The sequence below is a fragment of the Mustela putorius genome, unplaced genomic scaffold, assembly GCF_011764305.1.
Source record: "Mustela putorius furo isolate JIRA1106 unplaced genomic scaffold, ASM1176430v1.1 tig00003836_pilon_pilon_pilon, whole genome shotgun sequence".
NCBI classification, from domain to species: Eukaryota; Metazoa; Chordata; class Mammalia; order Carnivora; family Mustelidae; genus Mustela; species Mustela putorius.
Genome location: NW_025421989.1, coordinates 2,040,274 through 2,058,480, shown reverse-complemented (window position 1 = coordinate 2,058,480; position 18,207 = coordinate 2,040,274). Strand labels below are relative to the sequence as shown.

General features: G+C 51.6%; 1 protein-coding gene across 1 annotated transcript in view; it reads left to right on the top strand.

The window, feature by feature from the left end:
- Positions 1-10,361: 10,361 nt before the first annotated feature.
- PRKX (protein kinase X-linked) overlaps positions 10,362-18,207 on the top strand; it is a 77,367-nt gene continuing 69,521 nt past the window's right edge. The window contains exon 1 of the mRNA XM_004768294.3: positions 10,362-10,804. Coding sequence (XP_004768351.1) covers positions 10,630-10,804 — 175 coding nt within the window. The 5' untranslated portion in view covers positions 10,362-10,629. The remainder of the gene's footprint in view (positions 10,805-18,207) is intronic.

The window sequence follows — 18,207 nt, the reverse complement described above, 5'->3', positions numbered from 1 at the left end:
TGGTGATGGCCACAGAGGGGCCAACACATGACCTTCATAGTCCTGGCAGCCAACACAATTAACATATTCTACTTTATTTTATTTTATTCTGTTTTGTTTTGTTTTATTTTATTTTACTGATGTATTTTGTTTTCTTTTGTTTCCTTTCCTTATTTTATTTTTTTTGTTTTTATTTTATTGTTTTCTTTTGCTTTATTTTCTTCGCTTTATCTTACTTTTTGCTTTTTTGTTTTTATTTTATTTTGTTTTCTTTGCTTTATTTTACTTTTTTTAATTTTGTTTTGTTTTGCTCTATTTTGTAATATTTCATTTCATTTAGCTTTATTTTGTCTTGTTTTACTTACCTTTGGTTTGTTTTATTTAGTTCTGTTTTAGTTTAGTTTTATTTTATTGCATCCTATTGTATTTTTTCTATTAACATAATTTAACCCCTGATATCAAGGAACATCTCCTGTCCAGGAAGTCAAACCGAACACAAGCCACGTAATGTCATCCTTCCCATCACCGTGAATCGATTCACCCTCCTCGTTGCAAAGCCATGTGTCTCTGGGCTCCCTTCCGGATGGTCTGCGGAGAGGGCTCCCAAGCCCCCAGAATGGCATCTGGTTTCCCGTCACATGACTACATCCTACAAAGTAAGGTGCTCCTTATCCACATTACTCTGAGATCTTTCCCACAAATACACGTGCACAGATCCCCTTCCTTTATCATTCTTTTAGGGCGATGATATAGTCTCTTGGAAGGGCATGCCCCAGTTTACTGTTTATTTTGTCGACTTAATGGACGCCATTGCCTGGAGCCATTTCGGGTTCACAGAAGCACACGACACCACCTGCCGACGCGTCCCACGTCCGCCTGGCCCTACACCCCGTTTCCCCTCCTACAAATACCTGTCACTCCTGGGTACATGCCTTCCCGGTACTGGACCAGGATCAGCACATCCACACCCCGAGCCCACAGCGTCCAGCAGGGTCCAGTCTGCAGGTGCACAGCCTCTGGGTTTGCCACAACTCATGGACCCAGCAAGAGGGCATCGTGCAGAGCCTTCCCATTGCCCGACCCCTCGTTCATTTCTGGTGCCACCACTATTTGCCTCTGCAGAACCCCAGAAGCCTCCCCGTGGGGCTCTCGGGCCTCTGCAGAACCCCTCGAGGAAATAGGAAACGTGTTTGCGTCTGGGGGTCTGAGCTGCTGCCCGGCCCAAAACAGGCATCAGAGGTTTTCTGCTGGAGCCCATGCCCTGTGGGGTTTTCCAACATTTCATATACACTTTATACTAATATGTATATATTAAATATATATATATATTCACTCTAGGCATATTTATATATTATATATACATTATCTGAAATTCAAATTTATCTTGGTGTTTAGCCTCAGTATGTTCCAAATATTACATGGGGACATATTTTATACTAATATATACACACTTACATATTCTGTACAAATATATATATATAAATAAGTTAATATAAATATGTATATATGTGTGTATATTTGTATAAAAATTTGTATAGATTTGTATAAATTTGTATAAATTTTTATACAAATATACACACATTATATATACCATATACAAATATACAGATAACAAAATTAGTATAAATATGTATATATGTGTGCATATTTGTATAAAAATTATAAGTTTATAAGTTTATATTATAAATTAAAATTTATAAATTTTATACAAATATACACACATATATACATATTTATATGTATATAAATATACATAAAAATAATAAAATAATAAATAATAAATAAAATAAAAATAAAAAATATAAATAAATAAATGAACAAAAATTTATAATTTTTATACAAATATGCACACATATATACATATTTATACTATTTCATACTAATTTATACTAATATATACACATATATTTTACTAATATATACACATATACATATTTTATACTACTATGCATGTATTAAATTATTCATATAGTATATCATATGTTTTTTATAATATATTACAGTATATATTAAAATATACTATATGTGTACTATATGTATATTATACATATTTATATATACATTGTTTATCTGAAATTCCAATTCACCTTGGCATTTGCCTAAGTGTGTCCCAAACACTATATGGGGACATATTTTATAGTGATATATATTATATCAATTTCTATATATATACTACTCTTATAGTATATATATTTGTATATATAAATGCACACAGACATTGTTTATCTGAAATTCAAATTTCACTGGGCATCCTGCGTTTTTTTTTTTTTTTTTGGTAAAGATTTTATTTTTAAGTACTCGTATCTCCACAGCCAGGGTGGGGTTGGGCCTCAACCCCGAGATCAGGAGTCTCACGGTCCACCGACGGAGCCCGCCGGGCGCCCCTCATCCTGCATGTTTATTTGCTCAACCTGGGGACCTGCCTGGAGGAAGAGGCAAAGTCATCCTAAGGGCGGCTAGGGCCACACCCCGGGCAGCTGGGCTTGCTTGGCTCAGGACACGCTGTCCCCTGTCCCCTCCCTTGACACGGGCTCACCGGCTTCCTCCCTCATTCGGGTTCAAATCTCACCCCCTCCCCCCGACCTAGTAGATATGCCCAGACATGGCCATTTGCATAGGCCAATCATGTACATCTCTGCACGCACACGTATATGGTATGCACAACGGGTTAATGCATACTTATACCCATGTAATTACACGCATAGCAGGAAAACAGATAATTACGGCGATCCCAACGCGCCCCTCCCGCTTGGCTATTTCTCTCTCTCCAGCCAGCAGGTCACATCCTCCGCCGACTGCCTGGGCTCATCATCCTTTGACCCCCCAGTGGGATCTGAGCCCCAGGAGATGGGGATCTCGGTCTGCTCACCCCGGTTTCATCCAAATGCTCACATCCTGAGTGCCTGGCACTTGGTAGGGTCTCCACCACACCCCGGCTTCACGGCTATGCAGTGCTGGCAGCCTGTGCTGTTTCAAGCTCGGGTGCAAAGAGCCGTCTTCCCCAAATGCCTTCATAGGTCGGGGCACGGTTCCCCAAATGCAGCCACATCAAGCAGGTGCATGTGACCACGGGGACGGTCCCTTCCTGATAATCCTCTACAGCATCTGCATGCACTCAGACTCTCCTTTTCAGGGTGCTGCGGTGTATGTTGCCTGGAAAGCCAGCCAACGTGGGGTACTGTGTAGGGCTCCCATCACGTGGGGGGACCGGACACCCAGCTTTGAGCGAAGCTGCCTGACTCCAGTGGGAGACAGTGAGTGACTTTTCTCAGGGGTTGGCACACCGGACAGCCCCATCGCCCTACCCTGAGGACCGGCTTGGGTGCACAGACTCAAGCCCTGACGACAGCCCTCCCACGGAGCATAATAGGAACACCAGCCCCAACACGACAGCCGACAGCCAACACCCAGGGCACAAAGCCTACATAGATACTTTGCACGCTAACATTTGCCTTTAAAATTAGCTTCTGGGGGCACCTGGGTGGCTCAGTCAGCAAAGCATCTGCCTTGGGCTTAGGTCATGATCCCAGGTCCTGGGATCGAGTCCCGAGTCAGATTCCCTGCTCAGAGGAAAGTCTGCTTCTCCCTCTCCCTCTGCCTGCTGCTCCCCTGCTTGTGCTCTCTGTCAAATAAATAAATATATGAAATCTTAAAAAAAATAAAAAATTAAAATTACCTTACGTACTTGTAAATTATGCGTGCTTTAAATGATCATAAATGCACAGGTAAGTCTATATATACAGGCAAGCTTGTGTACAGGTGGCTTAATACATATTAGGTTTGCATATTTATATATATGTTTATATACATTTCTATACAATGTATACATATGTTACATTGTAACATATATATTTGTATATAGACACACATATGTCTATATAAAAACATATATATTTTTTTCCTTTATGGTTTCTTAGAAAACTTTCCCTCTCCCCAAATGGTGTATATATTTTTTTATAAATTATGTAGAGTATACATTAATATATTTTATTGTCTAATTTTTATTTTTTAAAAGATTTTATTTCTTTCAGAGGGAGAGAGAGCCCGTGCACAAGCAGGAGGAGCCGCAGAGGGAGAGGGGAAAGCGGTCTTTTCTGCCGCAATAAACAAACCATTTCTGAAATCTGGGCCCTGTCGCGGGAAACCCGAGTTCCCGTGTTGTGACAAGTCCCCTTTCTCAGAATTTTGGAATCTGGGCTGTGATGCTGGTTCTTTTACATCAACTGTTCACCCCCTTGGGGTCAGGCTGGGACATGACCTTTGGTGGGCTGGTGCTAACCCATTCCTGAGGAATCCCACCAGCCAAGTTCTTTCTTCCAAGGTCAGGGCATGAGTCCGGCTTTGCTCACACCTCCATTGTGTCCTTCACGATGCATCAAGTTTCCTCCTTACGAATCTCGCCCTGATAAGTCTGGTATGTAGTCTGGTATGACTAAATCTGGTTTGCAGATAAGACCCCGTAGATGTTCTCTGTTCCTCTGCCCTGGAAATGAGGGTGAAACACACTACTGTGGCTTCCTAGCAAGACCTGACATCACTCTCAGTCCAATCTGTCACGTCCCGGAAACCAGTTTCCAGACCTCTCCATCTGGATCTCCTACGATATCATTTCTTGTGTTCTGAAGTCGGCTTCCTCACTATAGGAAAATGCGGAAACCCTGAAAAAAAACGTGGGGAAGATTCTCAAAATCCACGTACAACCTTTTTGACACGTTCCTGGCTTGAGAGGGTCACCATAATAGTGCTCAGTAGACACGCATTCACTCTCTCACTGTCCTGGAGGCTAGAAGTCTGAGGTCCAGGTGGAACTGATGCTCTTTCCTTCTGAGGCCTCTCTCCTTGCCGTGGAGACCCCGTGATCTCCTTGTGTCCACATGTGGTCGTCCCTCTGGGCGTGTCTGTGTCCTCATACCTTCTTCTTCTAAGGATCCCAGTTCCATGGGTTCAGGGCCCATCCCGCTGCCCTCGTCTTACCTTAATCCCCTTTAAAGAGCCCATCTCTGAATACAGTCCCATTCCAAGGTCCTGGGGAGGCCTCAACCTGCAAATTTTGGGGGACGCTATTCAGCCCCTAACCAGGGCTAACCTTGACCACAAAGCTGTTGCTATTCTCCAAAATTTAATCTTGAAAAACAAATTCACAGACATAAAAGGAAGAGAGCGAAATGCGTGATGGCTTCTAAGACGGTAATACTTCCCCGAACGGACATAACCACCAAAAGCGTGTAAGAATTCTCTCTTCCCTGCACACTAGCTCATCTTTCTAAAGTTAGCTGGATTTAAAACAAACAGCCACCACTTTTGTTCTTCGATACATTTTGATTGTTACTTATTAGCAACATTTTTCTTTCTCCCTACGTCAATGACCCTCAGTATGACTTTTCTGGGAAGGGCATTAATGCCCTTTGGCCAGATATCCATTTGGTTTTATATACCATGAATGCTTCCCATCAATGTATTTTAACTTTGCTTATATTTCCATAACTTTCTCACAGTTTTGAATTTTGGTTCTGTTCATCTATTTGCCCTTGTGGTTCTATTTCTGACGAGTTTAGAATGTCCTTCCAGAACCATGCAGGGATTTGAAAGCTGACCCCGAGATTTTCTTCTGGTTTCGTTGTTTGGATTTTACCTCCTCTCGACACCTAATATTCCTGGAATTTTAATTTTCTCTTCTCCTGATGCCCTCCAGGTATTTTTAGAGACCAAACAAGGAGAGCATCTAAGTAGCATTTAATCCCAAACAAGGTAACAATTTGAAACTAATGTATCCTTTATAATGGCTGGAGAAACACACAGCTCGGTTGGAGACAATTTTTCTCTTGTTACTTTGTCAGACTCTTGATTCCTTGGAAGTCAGGGCTCCATGCATGAAAAAGCCCATCCTTCTTCGGCCTTCGGGATGTGTCCTGATTTTCAAACTTTAATCTGGAGAGACGGAGCGCCTCAGGGTTCTGCTTGATTTTATCGATTCATGACTCACTAATGTTGCTGAAATCTGCAATTATTTGAGGACTCCTGTTTCCACCCTGCAATGACTTAATTGCTCGGAGCCTATCTGGAACCCATGACCTGGCCACCCAGGGAACCCTGTGTGGTGTTTTCATGGTGAAGACGGCCTTTGCCTCCCTGGACAGGGCATTTTGAAGTCAGCTTCGCCTGGTTTGAACACATGGGTTGGAGTCTTTATTGGGATCTCTTTTGGGAGGGGGTGGATGAGGGCATCTGTAAGATAAATGAGGTTGAAGCAGTTTGGAAAATGAGTTCCATTTGCATGGAAATAGGGCACCTGGGTGCCCACACAGGCCGATCCATCCGCACTGGGGTGGCTCGGCAGGGCTCACACTGGAGCGAGGCTTGGATTCCTGTGGCTACGCATATAATTGTAAAAGAAGTTTCATCACCTCTGATGACTCACGATGGGCCTGGCTGCCTCTGCGGAGGCCCAAGGGCCCAGCATTGTCACAGGACGTAACCCACAAAGTAGGTTACTGTGAGTTCCCAACACATTCAACCCACGCAGACCCCCCGCAGGGCTGACCTGCAGGACGAAATGAGAACCAAAAGCCTGCACAGCTAGAACAGTCAGTGCTGCCCCAACTTGGGATCCCTTCTTGCTGAGAAAACATTCATTGGCGATCGACCAGAACATCCAAGCCCCATTAACTGCCCTTGCAACAGCAGGTCTGAGAAACGGGAGCAGATATACCAACCATGGAAAGCCACTCTGTTCTATTCCTATGGCACAGGGGGCACCTGGTGGAGGCCCTTGTCTGCCTTAGGGGCAGAGCTAAGGAGCGGAGTCTAAAACCCTAATCCTGCCGAAATTTTCTGCCTGCCTCCAAAGACCAAATCCTAAGCAGACAAGTCTCTTGGCATCCATGATAAAAAAAGCAAACAAGCAAAAAACAACAACAAAAAACAACAACTCCCATCCGTGGCTGAGTCCAGATTCAATGCACGGCTGTACTGTTTTGTAGGATCGCTTTCCAGAAGCCCTGGGAAGGCCTCTTTTAACAAATACTGAAACCATCACATATGTATCCAAAGTATGGGTTTATCTGACTGAGTGGCAATACACAGATATACCGAACTCAAAATACACAGGGACGCGTGGGTCGGTTAAGCAATCTGCCTTCGGCTCAGGTCATGATCCCAAGGTCTTAGGATGGAGTCCCGCGTCTGCCTCCCTGCTCAGCGGGGAGACTGCTTCCTCGTTCCTCCTCTCCTCCCCATGCTTGTACTGTCTCTCATAAATAAATAAAATCTTAAAAAAATATATATGTGTATACTTTTCCATAATATAAGTTTATAATATATTTATAATTATAACCATACACTCTATAGAATATTAATATAATATATATAATACGCACATAATATAAGTTTATAAATATAAACTTAAAAATTGTAACGTCTGTAAACACAGCTGAATATGTTTTTTAGGATACATGCTTTACAATTTATAATGAAATGTATTGGAATATGCATTATAGAATGTTAGAATATACTCTATCATATACGTCTAATATATGCATACATTGTAAAGTCTGAAGGCAGCTGAACATGTCTTTTAGGATATGCAAGTTAGAATTTATTTATTTACTTATTAAAAGATTTTATTTACTTATTTGACAGAGATCACAAGTAGGCAGAGAGGCAGGCAGAGAAAGAGGAGGAAGCAGCCTCCCCGGTGAGCAGAAAACCCAATGCAGGCTCGATCCCAGGACCCTGGGATCATGACCTGAGCCAAAGGCAGAGGCGTTAACCCACTGGGCCACCCAGGTGCCCCTGCAAGTTAGAATTTATAATAAAACAAAATAAAATATATAATAGAATACATTAGAGTATATTATAGAATGCCACAATATATATAATATGTAGCATTTTATGTATCTCTATGTTGCAAAGTCTGTGAAGGCAGGTGCACATGTCTTTTAGAATATAGAGAATAAAATATATTAGAGTAGATATTCTAGGATACAGTAGAACATAATGTCTATGATATATAATGTAATTTGTATACATAGTAAAGCCTGAGAAGGGAACAGTATACTCTTTACCCAATATATATGTATCTATATATAATATATACTTCTATATATGTATCTATATACATGCATCTACATATAATATATATTTTTATATATGCATGTGTTTGTATTTACGTATGTATGTATTTACATGTTGTATGTACATATGTATTTGTGCATACAACACACACACACATGCATATATACAAACACATAAACATTTGTCCCAAATGAGGAATACATGCATAGTCCAGCTTCCTTAACTGACCACAGCTTTCTTTCTCTGGAGCTCATGGACACCTGCACAGGTGAGGGGGCTGACCTTCCGGTCCCCTCCGGGTGGACGCAGGGACTCTTCTTTCCGCATTCCCGAGCTCAGCACATCCTGCGTGCACCCCGAGGGAAGGCGGCTGCCTAAATGCAGTAATGACCCCACAGCACCTAACCTACCGGGGTTGCTCTGTGTCGTCTCCCGAGTCCTGCGCTGTGGTTTCTGAAGAATTTTTATGACCCCTCCACATGAAAGCCGCTTTGTACAGCAACATGTTGCAAAGCCTGCCCAGGATATTTATAGGAAGATGTGGGTCTTTGGCCAGTCTCACGGGCAGGAGAGGAAGGAGTCACACCAACTCTGCAACCCAGAGTGCAATTCCGAAACTTGGTCTGGAATCCTTTTCTGCCCGGGTGCAGCTGGAAGGGAAAAGCATGTCCCTAACTGACCTAGCCTTGACCACCAACCCTAGTCACCCAGGAGCATCAATCACAGTAGCCAGGGACATGGGGACCTGCCCCGGAGGCCCGTCCTGGGTCCCCTGAATCGCTCCGCAGGGCCTGGTGGCCAGAGGGCCTCCTGGTTCCAACCCGGTGCGCGGGGCCTGCTCAGGGCATGCATTTTTTGAATTCCAGCTCAAGATTTGGCAACAAGCAAAGACAGCAGGCCTCATGCCCGGGGAAAATGCCACCCACAATGTGCAGATGAGGGTTGGGCCCAAGCTGACAGCCAGGGGCCGGCAAGGCACACCCAGAGACCGCATCTGATTTCCTGTGGCCCCCTCCCAGTTGGCCGAGCCTGGCAGACAGGGCCTGGTGTCCCTAAGAACGCCCCGTCCCCGACCCCAGGACAACCCCCTCCAAGGGCGGAATGATTGAGATGCCTCCAAACCAGGTGGGGGGCGGTATGGTCTCCTTCGGGGCAGCTCAAAGTGCGCGTCCTCGGGGCCGCAGCTGGGGACTGCCCTTTCTGGGCCGCGTTTGAACCGGATGCCCCGGGACAGAGTGGCCCGATGAAGGACAGGACGACCAGTTACATTCCAGTTTCAGAGACGCCCGTGTCGTTTACTGCGCTCAGTACATCCAAATGAGGCCCGGGACATACTTACACTTCGGGGGTGTGTTGGGGGGGCGGGGGACTCTGTGTCCGTCTCAAATACAAACGCATTCGGGGCACCCTGCGTTTCTTTTCCAAAGTGGTGCCAGGTGTGTTTCAAACATCGACCCACCAAGCTGCGTGCGCTGCGTGGTTTTTTGGGGGGCGGGTACGAGGGGGACAAAGCGGTAGGGCTCGTCCTAGCTCTGAAACCTGGGTCTCCTTGTTTTTGTTTTAAAAGAAAGGTACTTTGGATATAATCATGGATTCTTAGGAATGTGCCCAGAAACGAGCGGGGACAGTGGGGAGCCCGGCGCCCTTACGCGCCAGCCCCCCGCCCGCCAGCTCGCATTTTGCATCACCATGGTCCCCCCGAGAAACCGCGAAGCTGACACGGGCCGGGTTTTTATTCGCTAGACCCGGCAGCCGCCCTCGGGGACGCGCGGGCACCGAGCGGCCGCCCGCTCGAGCGCCCCAAGCGCCTTTCGCTCGGGTTCAGTTTGATTTTTTAACTTTACTTTTGTTGCAGCCACGCCCTCGCGGTCCCCCCAGCGCGGCCCGCCTCCCACCCTTCCGGGCTGGGGCGCGGCGAGCCGCCCGCGCGTCCCCCGGGGGAGCTCGGCTGGGGATCTCAGCCCCCGGGGACGCCTCCCGCGGCGCAGCGGGCGCGGCCACCTCTCGGATCCCGGACTGGGGCGCGGCGGGGGCGGAGCGCAGGGACCTGAACGGCCCTCCCGTGGGCGGGCCGAGCCCGGGCGGGCTCCGGGGCGGGTTGGAGAGCGCGCGGCCCCGCCCAGGCCGCTTCCGCCCGGCCCCCGACCAGCGCGCACGCAGCGCCCGCGCGGGTGGCGGCCGGCGCGGGCCCCCAGGAATGAACAGGGAGTCGGGCGCCCGCGGCCGGGACCCCGCCTCGCCCCAGCCAGCCCGGGCCGCCGCGCCCCCAGCCTCTGCCGCGCCGCCGCCCCCGCCCCCGCCGCCGCCGCCCGGGCCCCCGGGCCCGCCCCCCGAGGCCGCGGGCTACTCCCACCAGCTGCTGCTGCTGCTGCTGCAGTGAGCGCCGCCCCGCGCCCCGCCATTGTCCCCGCCGCTCCGCCTGTCGCGCCGGGCCGCGGACCGGGAGGCGGGGGACGCGCATGGGTGGGCGCCGCTGATGCCGCCGCCGCCGCGCCGCCCTCCGAGGCTGCGACTCGGGAAGCCCGGACCTCCGCGCTCCCCGGCCCGGCCCCGCGCCGCGGACTGGAGCGCGCCCCCATGGAGGCGCCCGGGCTGGCCAAGGCGGCCAAGGGGGCCGCGACGGACTCCGAACCTCAGGAGAGCCGCGGGGAGACCCCCGACGGGGCGCCCGCGCTCTGCCCCAGCCCCGAGGCGCCCTCGCCCGAGCCGCCAGCCTACCGCCTGCAGGACTTCGACACGCTGGCCACCGTGGGTGAGTAGCGCGCGCGGGGACCCAGCCCGCAGGGTCGCTTGGCGCCGCCCGGGACGCTGGCGTCAGACAAAGGGCCGGTGTGCCGTCGCCGGGCCGCCTCCCTCAGCCGGCCCTGCCCGGTCCCGTCCGCTCGGGGTCTCCGCGAGGGCTGGCGGGGCGCCCTTGGACCCTCGGGCGCTCCCAGAGTTGGAGGGTGGCTCCCTACGAGCTCCCGCGGGCCTCCCCGAGTGTCCGTGCCCTGCCCCGCGCGCCAGGAGTGTCCGGACTTACAAGTCCTTTCCTCCTTCCCCAAACACCCTGGTATCTGTGCCACGCGACGTCACAAAACTTGCTAGGGGTCATCTCCTATGGGGGACCTCGCCCGCCCTCCCAGCCAGGGGCCCCTAGGGACACAGGCGGCGCCCAGAGGCAGCTATGGAACTCCGGCCAGCCTCCCTGTGCCCAGCGGCGGGATGCTCCGGCGCAGACTTGGGACCTTACCCGGGACTTGGCGGACGGAGGACAGGTGTCCTGGGGCGGAACGGGGGCGGGCGTGGGGTGGGCGTTTAGGACGGATTACCCGTGCCCCCCTCCCCGCGCCTGCTTTTTATCTTGTTGATACCAAAGTTGGCATTCCGGGGCAGACGCTGATTTCCTTTTGTCTTGTGCGGGGAAAGGCGCTGGTAGATCCTGGGGCCGCCCTGACTGGGCTAGAAGATCCCCCCTCCGGGCTGGGGCTGGGTGCGAAGGGTGCGCACAGGCCGCTGTGGCTTCTTAGCCACTCTTTGTTGCTCCCGGGGCTTGGGAGATGGGTTTCTTGTAGGAGACCTGCATGGAGAAGGCGGCAAGCCACAGGTCACCAAGGGGCTGGGGGTGTTCAGGGGCTTTTCCGGGGTCCCCTGCCCGTCTTGTGAAAAGGAGGAAGCTGGCCAGGGCTCAAGGTCACGGCCTCAGAGTTTAATTAGAGACGGACAGGCACGGCCACACTGGGGGACGGGTCTCCAGGGAAGCTGATTCGGGAAGGAGGGGTTGGCGGGCACCTTCTCTGCCGTGTGCCTCTCTGCGTCTCTCGCTGTTTACCTCCTTCCGTCTGTCTGTCCGTCCCTCCCTCCCTCCCTGTGCCCCCGCCCCAGGGGGAAGCTGGCACTGATGGGAAAGCGGGCTGTGTTTTGCAGGGCTGCAGGGTAGGACAGAAACCCAGCCCGGGCGGTCACACCGGCCGTCGGTGGAAATAGAGACAACAATGGAAAGTTGGTGGAGCACGGACTCTCCGGGCCTCGGCACCCAGCGCCAACAATCGCATTTCGTCTGGGCACATGCGCGGGGCTTGTCAGTGATGCCAGGGCTGGAGGACAGGGTAGCCCGCAGCATGTGGGCAGGCTCGTGGGCTGTTGCCGCGACCTGTTCTGGTGCCGTCCGTCCCGTGGGGCCCTGGGAGCCCTACCTAGTGGGCACAGGGCAGCCAGCCAGTCTTCTTGTCCTTAAAAATAGAACATGACCGCCTCTGGGGACTGAGAGGGGCGTGCACGGGAGGGTGATTTCTTCCACAGGCCCTTGCCTCTTCGTGAAGAGGGCGCTTCTTCTCTGAAGATAACTTCTGTGGTTCCCCCCGGGTGTGATGGACACAGGATGGGGACAGCTCGGGGCAGCTGGGGATTCCTTCAGGTTTGGCCTCTGTGTCTCGCATACAGACCCACCAGCTGGAGGTCCCGTCCTGACGTGCGGTGGGTCCCACAGAGGGGCCAGGCTGAGCTCTGCCCGAGCCGCTACAACCTCGCCTCCTCGCTGTCCTCCTGTGCCCATCAGGCACCCGCGGGTCCTGCGTGGTCCTGTGCCGTTTGTATGCACTTTTCCAGTTGAGGAACGCGTCCCACCGGGACGGGAACCCAGCCCCCACGCACAGCAAACCCACAACACAGCGACGCCCCAGACCTCTCTTTGCTTTCCTTCAGCGGCATCTTGGAACCTTCTATTCGGAAGGAGTCAGGAGGCTGCCGAGCTCTGTCCTCGCCGTACACATTTCGTCCGTGTGTTTTGCTCTTTTCCTGACCCACGTGTGGGTCCTGTGATTTCCATGCCTCACGCCTGCCTGCGAGGTGGGCCCGGACAGGCGGCTCCCTGAGGGGCAGAAATGCTGAGTCACACTCGCAGACACACGGTGTGTGGGTCTCTGGGTCTGTCCGTGTGGGTAGGACGCCCTGGGTTCTATCCGAGTTTGTTGGGCACGCCTGCCGTGGCTCTTAGACAGTCCCCGTGTCCTCAGCTCTGGACCCAAAAGGATGGATGTCCCCTGCAGGTAGATGGAGAGCAGGACGCTGGGACTATGGGCATTTCAGACCAGCTGATTGCCCAGAAATCTGGAGAGCCGGGAAGAAATCTCAGCTCGTGCTGCTGCGACATCTGGCGAGCAGGGAGGCAACCTTGGGGCGTGTCTGGGCCCCACCGTGATTTCCAAGCTTGAGAAACCGGGGTGGGAGCAGCCAGGCGGCCGCCCGGACGGGACGTGCGTGGCGTGCAAGCCCGGGTCTCCGCACTTCAGGTCCCCACGAGGACGCTTGCTTGATTCCCGTGGTGACAGACAACATGCTATGAAAACAGAATCACAGGTTTGGAAATAATTATAGACTCCCGGGGCTTTCCGGAGTCCGAGCCCGGCGTCCGTCTCGTGCAGGCTTCATGAAGCTTCCCTCCGCGGGGACGTCATTGGGGACCCGGCGTGAGGAGGAGGAGGTCGGCGTTGGTACCGTCGTGCTCAGAGGGCACAGATCGTGCGCTGTGCTCCTTGTTGTGCAGGCTCTGCTGCCGTTTTCACAAGTTTTATTTCGTACCTTTATCTGTCAGCTGACACCCCCCAAATCGAGGACAGAAATGATGCGCTCGGCACAGCGTGGTGCGTTCTCCTCCCCTGTTACCGTTGGACATAACAGCCCTGGGCGGGTTGTGTTTCCTTAAGACGAAGGAGACCTTCCTTCATGAGGGTTTTCTAAAATTAGACGAACTGTTAGAAAAGAGTATCCCCAAGGGCAGAAGTCCTACACGTTGTTCCCCTTCATTTTTTTTAAAAACAGGCATAAAATTCATAAATTTTAACATAAAGTGAACCCTTTTCCCAGGGAGCCATCCAGCTGCGTTTCGTACATTGAGAAAGTTGCACGACCAGCACGTCGGTCTGCTTCCAAGACGTTCTTGTCCCCAGACGAGACCCCCGTCCCCGTGAGCTGTCCCTCCTCAGCCCCCTTCCCCCGGCCCCCGGTGACCAGGAGTCTGTGCTCTGTCTCCATGGACTTTCTGGTTCTCCGTGCTTGATTCTGTTACCTCTTTTTTTCCCCCTTGTCTTCTCCAAGGGGGTGAGGGTCCAGTGGGAGGAGAACATGGCGAGATGCAGAGCCCAAATTTCCCCGCTCAAGTGGGAGAGAAAAATGCACCCATGAGACCAGATGAAGACAAACTGGGAATAAGAAATGGGCAGCGGGAGTGAGCCCATGATGAGCAAACACAGGCACACAACCTCCGCTGTCCTGGGGTGAATCAAGTCCCACCCCCATCCCAAATCCATGTCCTCCCCTCAGAACTGCAAGGGGACCCTTATTTAGAAGTAGGCTCTTTGCAGGTACAGTTAGTTAAGGACCGTGATGAAGTCCATTGTACTAGGGTGGTCTTAAATGCAATGACTGGGGTCCTTATAAGAAACATAGGAGGAGACACAGACGCAGAGGAGAAGCCATGTGAGGAGGGAGGAAGGGATGGAAGGGATGCGACCACTAGTCCAGGGACGCCTGGAGCTCCAGAACCTGGAAGAATGAGGAAGGACCCTCTCCTGGAGCCTCAGAAAGGAGCATGACCCTGTCCCACCTGTCAGTAGCCGCGCCCACCTTGATCTCAGTGGTCCTGCCCCACCTGGATCTCAGTGGTCCTACCCCATCTAGATCTCAGTGGTCCTACCCCATCTGGATCTCAGTGGTCCTACCCCATCTGGATCTCAGTGGTCCTACCCCATCTAGATCTCAGTGGTCCTGCCCCATCTGGATCTCAGTGGTCCTGTCCCACCTGGATCTCAGTGGTCCTACCCCATCTAGATCTCAGTGGTCCTGTCCCACCTGGATCTCAGTGGTCCTACCCCATCTAGATCTCAGTGGTCCTGTCCCTGCCTGGATCTCACACATCTGGTCTCCAGAACTAGGAGGGCATGAATTCTCATTGTTTTAAGCCACCACGTGGTGGCAGCCCCAAGACAATTAAAAAATGAGTACCCCTGCCAGAGAGGATCGCAGAGCTGACTTCTAGGCTGCTTTAGACCATGGTGCCTTAGGTCCGTGCACTGGTTTCCCCAGATCCTTGGAGGGGCACACCATCTAGCTCCAAGCTGGACGATGGCTTACATGGGTGACCTAATCCAAGCGATGGTGTTCAGAGAGCCACGTGTCCATCTCAGAAGACGGGGCATCCGTAACCCGCTGCTTGAGGAAGGTCATCCCCAAAACTAGATGCAACAGAGCCAGGGACTTGCTCACCGTCTGCCTCTGCTGCTCCCTTGTAGCCATCCTCTCCCTCCCCAGAGAGCAGTCAGGTGACTCCCACATGTACTGTCTACTTCATCTTTTTTTTTTTTTTAAAGATTTTATTTATTTACTTGAGAGAGAGAGACAGTGAGAGAGAGCATGAATGAGGAGAAGGTCAGGGAGAGAAGCAGACTCCCCATGGAGCTGGGAGTCCGATGTGGGACTCGATCCCGGGACTCCAGGATTATGACCTGAGCCGAAGGCAGTCATCCAACCAACTGAGCTACCCAGGCGTCCCCTGTCTACTTCATCTTGTCACTCGTTTTAAGATCCGCGGCTTTCCCACATGGCCAGACACCAAGGGGCGCCATCTTGAATCACGTCTGACCTTGGGCTGCTGTGACAAAGTACCGTCCACCAGGTGGCTTATAACGACCCAACTTTAGCTTTCACAGCTCTGGAGGCCAGAAACTGAGGTCAGGATGCCAGAGTGTGGATGGTTTCTGGTGAGGGCTCCCCCTAGCTTGTAGATGGCCACCACCTTGCTGTGTGGAAGGGAGGCAGGGGATGCAAGCTTCCTGGCGTCTGCTGTAAGGGAAATAAGGTCATCATAAGGGACCCCATTCTCATCTGATCTTAATTACGCCCCGGAACCTGCTTGCAGATATAAATAGTGTTATATTGGGAGCTAGTGATTCATCATGGGAAACTGGGGGTTGGAGTTGGTGCACAAACATTTGGTTCATAATACTCTCTTTTACTCCTCGTTATGTGTTGTCCTGACTTCCTTCTCCTGAACTTCTACCTTTGGGGTACAGGTGGCTGCCCCAGCACCACGCTTCCTTCATCTCATCCTGGAATTCCCAGGGGGAGGACACCCCACTCTCCATGTCTGTCTAGGACAACCCTCCTTGTCCCTGCTTGCATTACCCACATGGGTGGGGACATGGCTGATGGTCTCAGATCCCTTTCCTGGGTGAGTTCCTCTTCAGCTGGGGACACCCTGGGAGGGTGTCTTTGTCACTGGGAGAAATGGGCAGAGGCAGCACATGCTGCCTGGGTTCAGCAGTGAGGACACTTCTGACCACAGTGTTCTTTTCTGAGAGATTAACGTGTTACGATTTCTCTGAAAACCACTTTCAGTCTCTGGGAAGGACATCGTGGGGCTCTCTCTGTATTTCCCCCAAGGTTTTTTCAAGACCACAGTGTCACGACCTTCACCACCCTTTGGAGACTCATCTTTTCTTTTTTTTTTTTTTCTTGGAGACTCTGTATGTGCTGCTTCTTGCAGGGACGGGGAGGAAAGTACTGGGTAACCCAGGCTGATGATGTCGTGATGATAGACGGGGCCAGTCATCTCCCGTGATCTCACAAGGATGTCCACGAGGGGAGCTGGCCGCTGCCTCAGGGGGTTTCTGCCACCCTTCTCTGTTTGCACCATCTGGTAACTGTTGGTGGCCCAGCAGTCCCCTGCCCTGTGTCCTCCTCCTCTCCCATGGCGCCCATGTCTCTTGCCCTGCTTCAGTGAGGCAGCCAAGTGGGGACAGAGACTCTCTGGGGCTGTTTGCTGGCTCCATGTCTAGGGCAGGGATTGTCCCTTCTCCCGGGAGCATGTGGCTCATGGTGACATCATAGCACCCTGCTGCAGAGCTGTTGGGTTGTATTGTGGTGTTCAGCATGGCCTGTGTGCTGAGGGCAATGGCCCAGGAGCTGTTTATTTATTCCCTCTTACATAGGCCAGTTGGCATGTCCGTATTGGGCAGGGACCTTCTTGGAAAGCCTGAAAGTCCCCCATGTTGGGAAGTCCCTGGGTCCAGGCTCCTCAGGATGGTAGCTATCCCTGCTCACGCTGGACCCTGGATGGCGCAGGTCATAGGGAGCTCAACACAGGGGGCCCTGCTTGTTGAGTTTATGTTATCCTGAGAGCGGTGGGCAGTGACACCTGCATTTGGTGGTTTATTGGAAGTCCCCGTCTGAAGTGTGGGGGAGAACAGATCAGTGGCACCAGGATTGGAGAAGCAGTGTGCAGAGGAGGGGTAGGGGCACACTGCCCTGCATGGGAGGTCCTGCGGTCTGCCTTTTCCAGCATGAGAGGTTTGCTCAAATCCTGGAAGGTGAGGAGGCTTAGCCGTGGGGACACCCTGGGAAGACCATGGGCACAGAGGCTGGTTCTTCACCTTGAGCGGCAGCAGAATCCCCTGGAGCAGGTGGCTGGCCCCACGCAATAGATCTTCTGATACCCCAAGATGGAGGGCGCCTGAAACTCAGCATTTCTAACAAGTTTCAGTGGTGGTGCTGCTGCTGTTCTCTGCAGTGTGCTTTGGAGCTACAGGGCGACCTCAGAGCCCACCGGGCATGTTCTTGAAGCTCTCAGAGGGTTACTGTGGCCCATGTGGGACGGGACAAGCAGAGACGTGAAGGTGCAGAGCTTCTCTGTGGGACCTGTAGTGTGTGTCCTCACGTGGGTTTTCCTGGCTGCGTGTGCGAGGAGAAGGGTGTGGGTGTGTCTCTTATAAGGACACTTACACATGGTCTGTAGGATGAAGGCCCCACCCTGATGACCTTGTTTCTCCTTTGTTACTTCTTGGAGGTTCATCTCTAAATACGTTGCGATTTAGGCCTTCAAGGCATGAATTTTTGTTGGGGTTGGGGGTGGTTGGACACCAACATTCAGTCTGTAATAGTGACTTACAGAAGAATCATGGGTAACTCCATGGTTTTTGGGTGAAATATATTTTGGGGGTGAAATAATTAGAAAACTGGCACTGCCATTGGGCCACATTGGGGGAGGGTTCTGGATGGAGCGTGTTGGGGAGAGAAGATCTCTGTATCATCACCATCACCTTTATCAGTGCCTCCCCCTTCCACCTGCTGACGTTCTACCTTCTCCACCATATTGATCATTTCAACCATCATCACCATCAT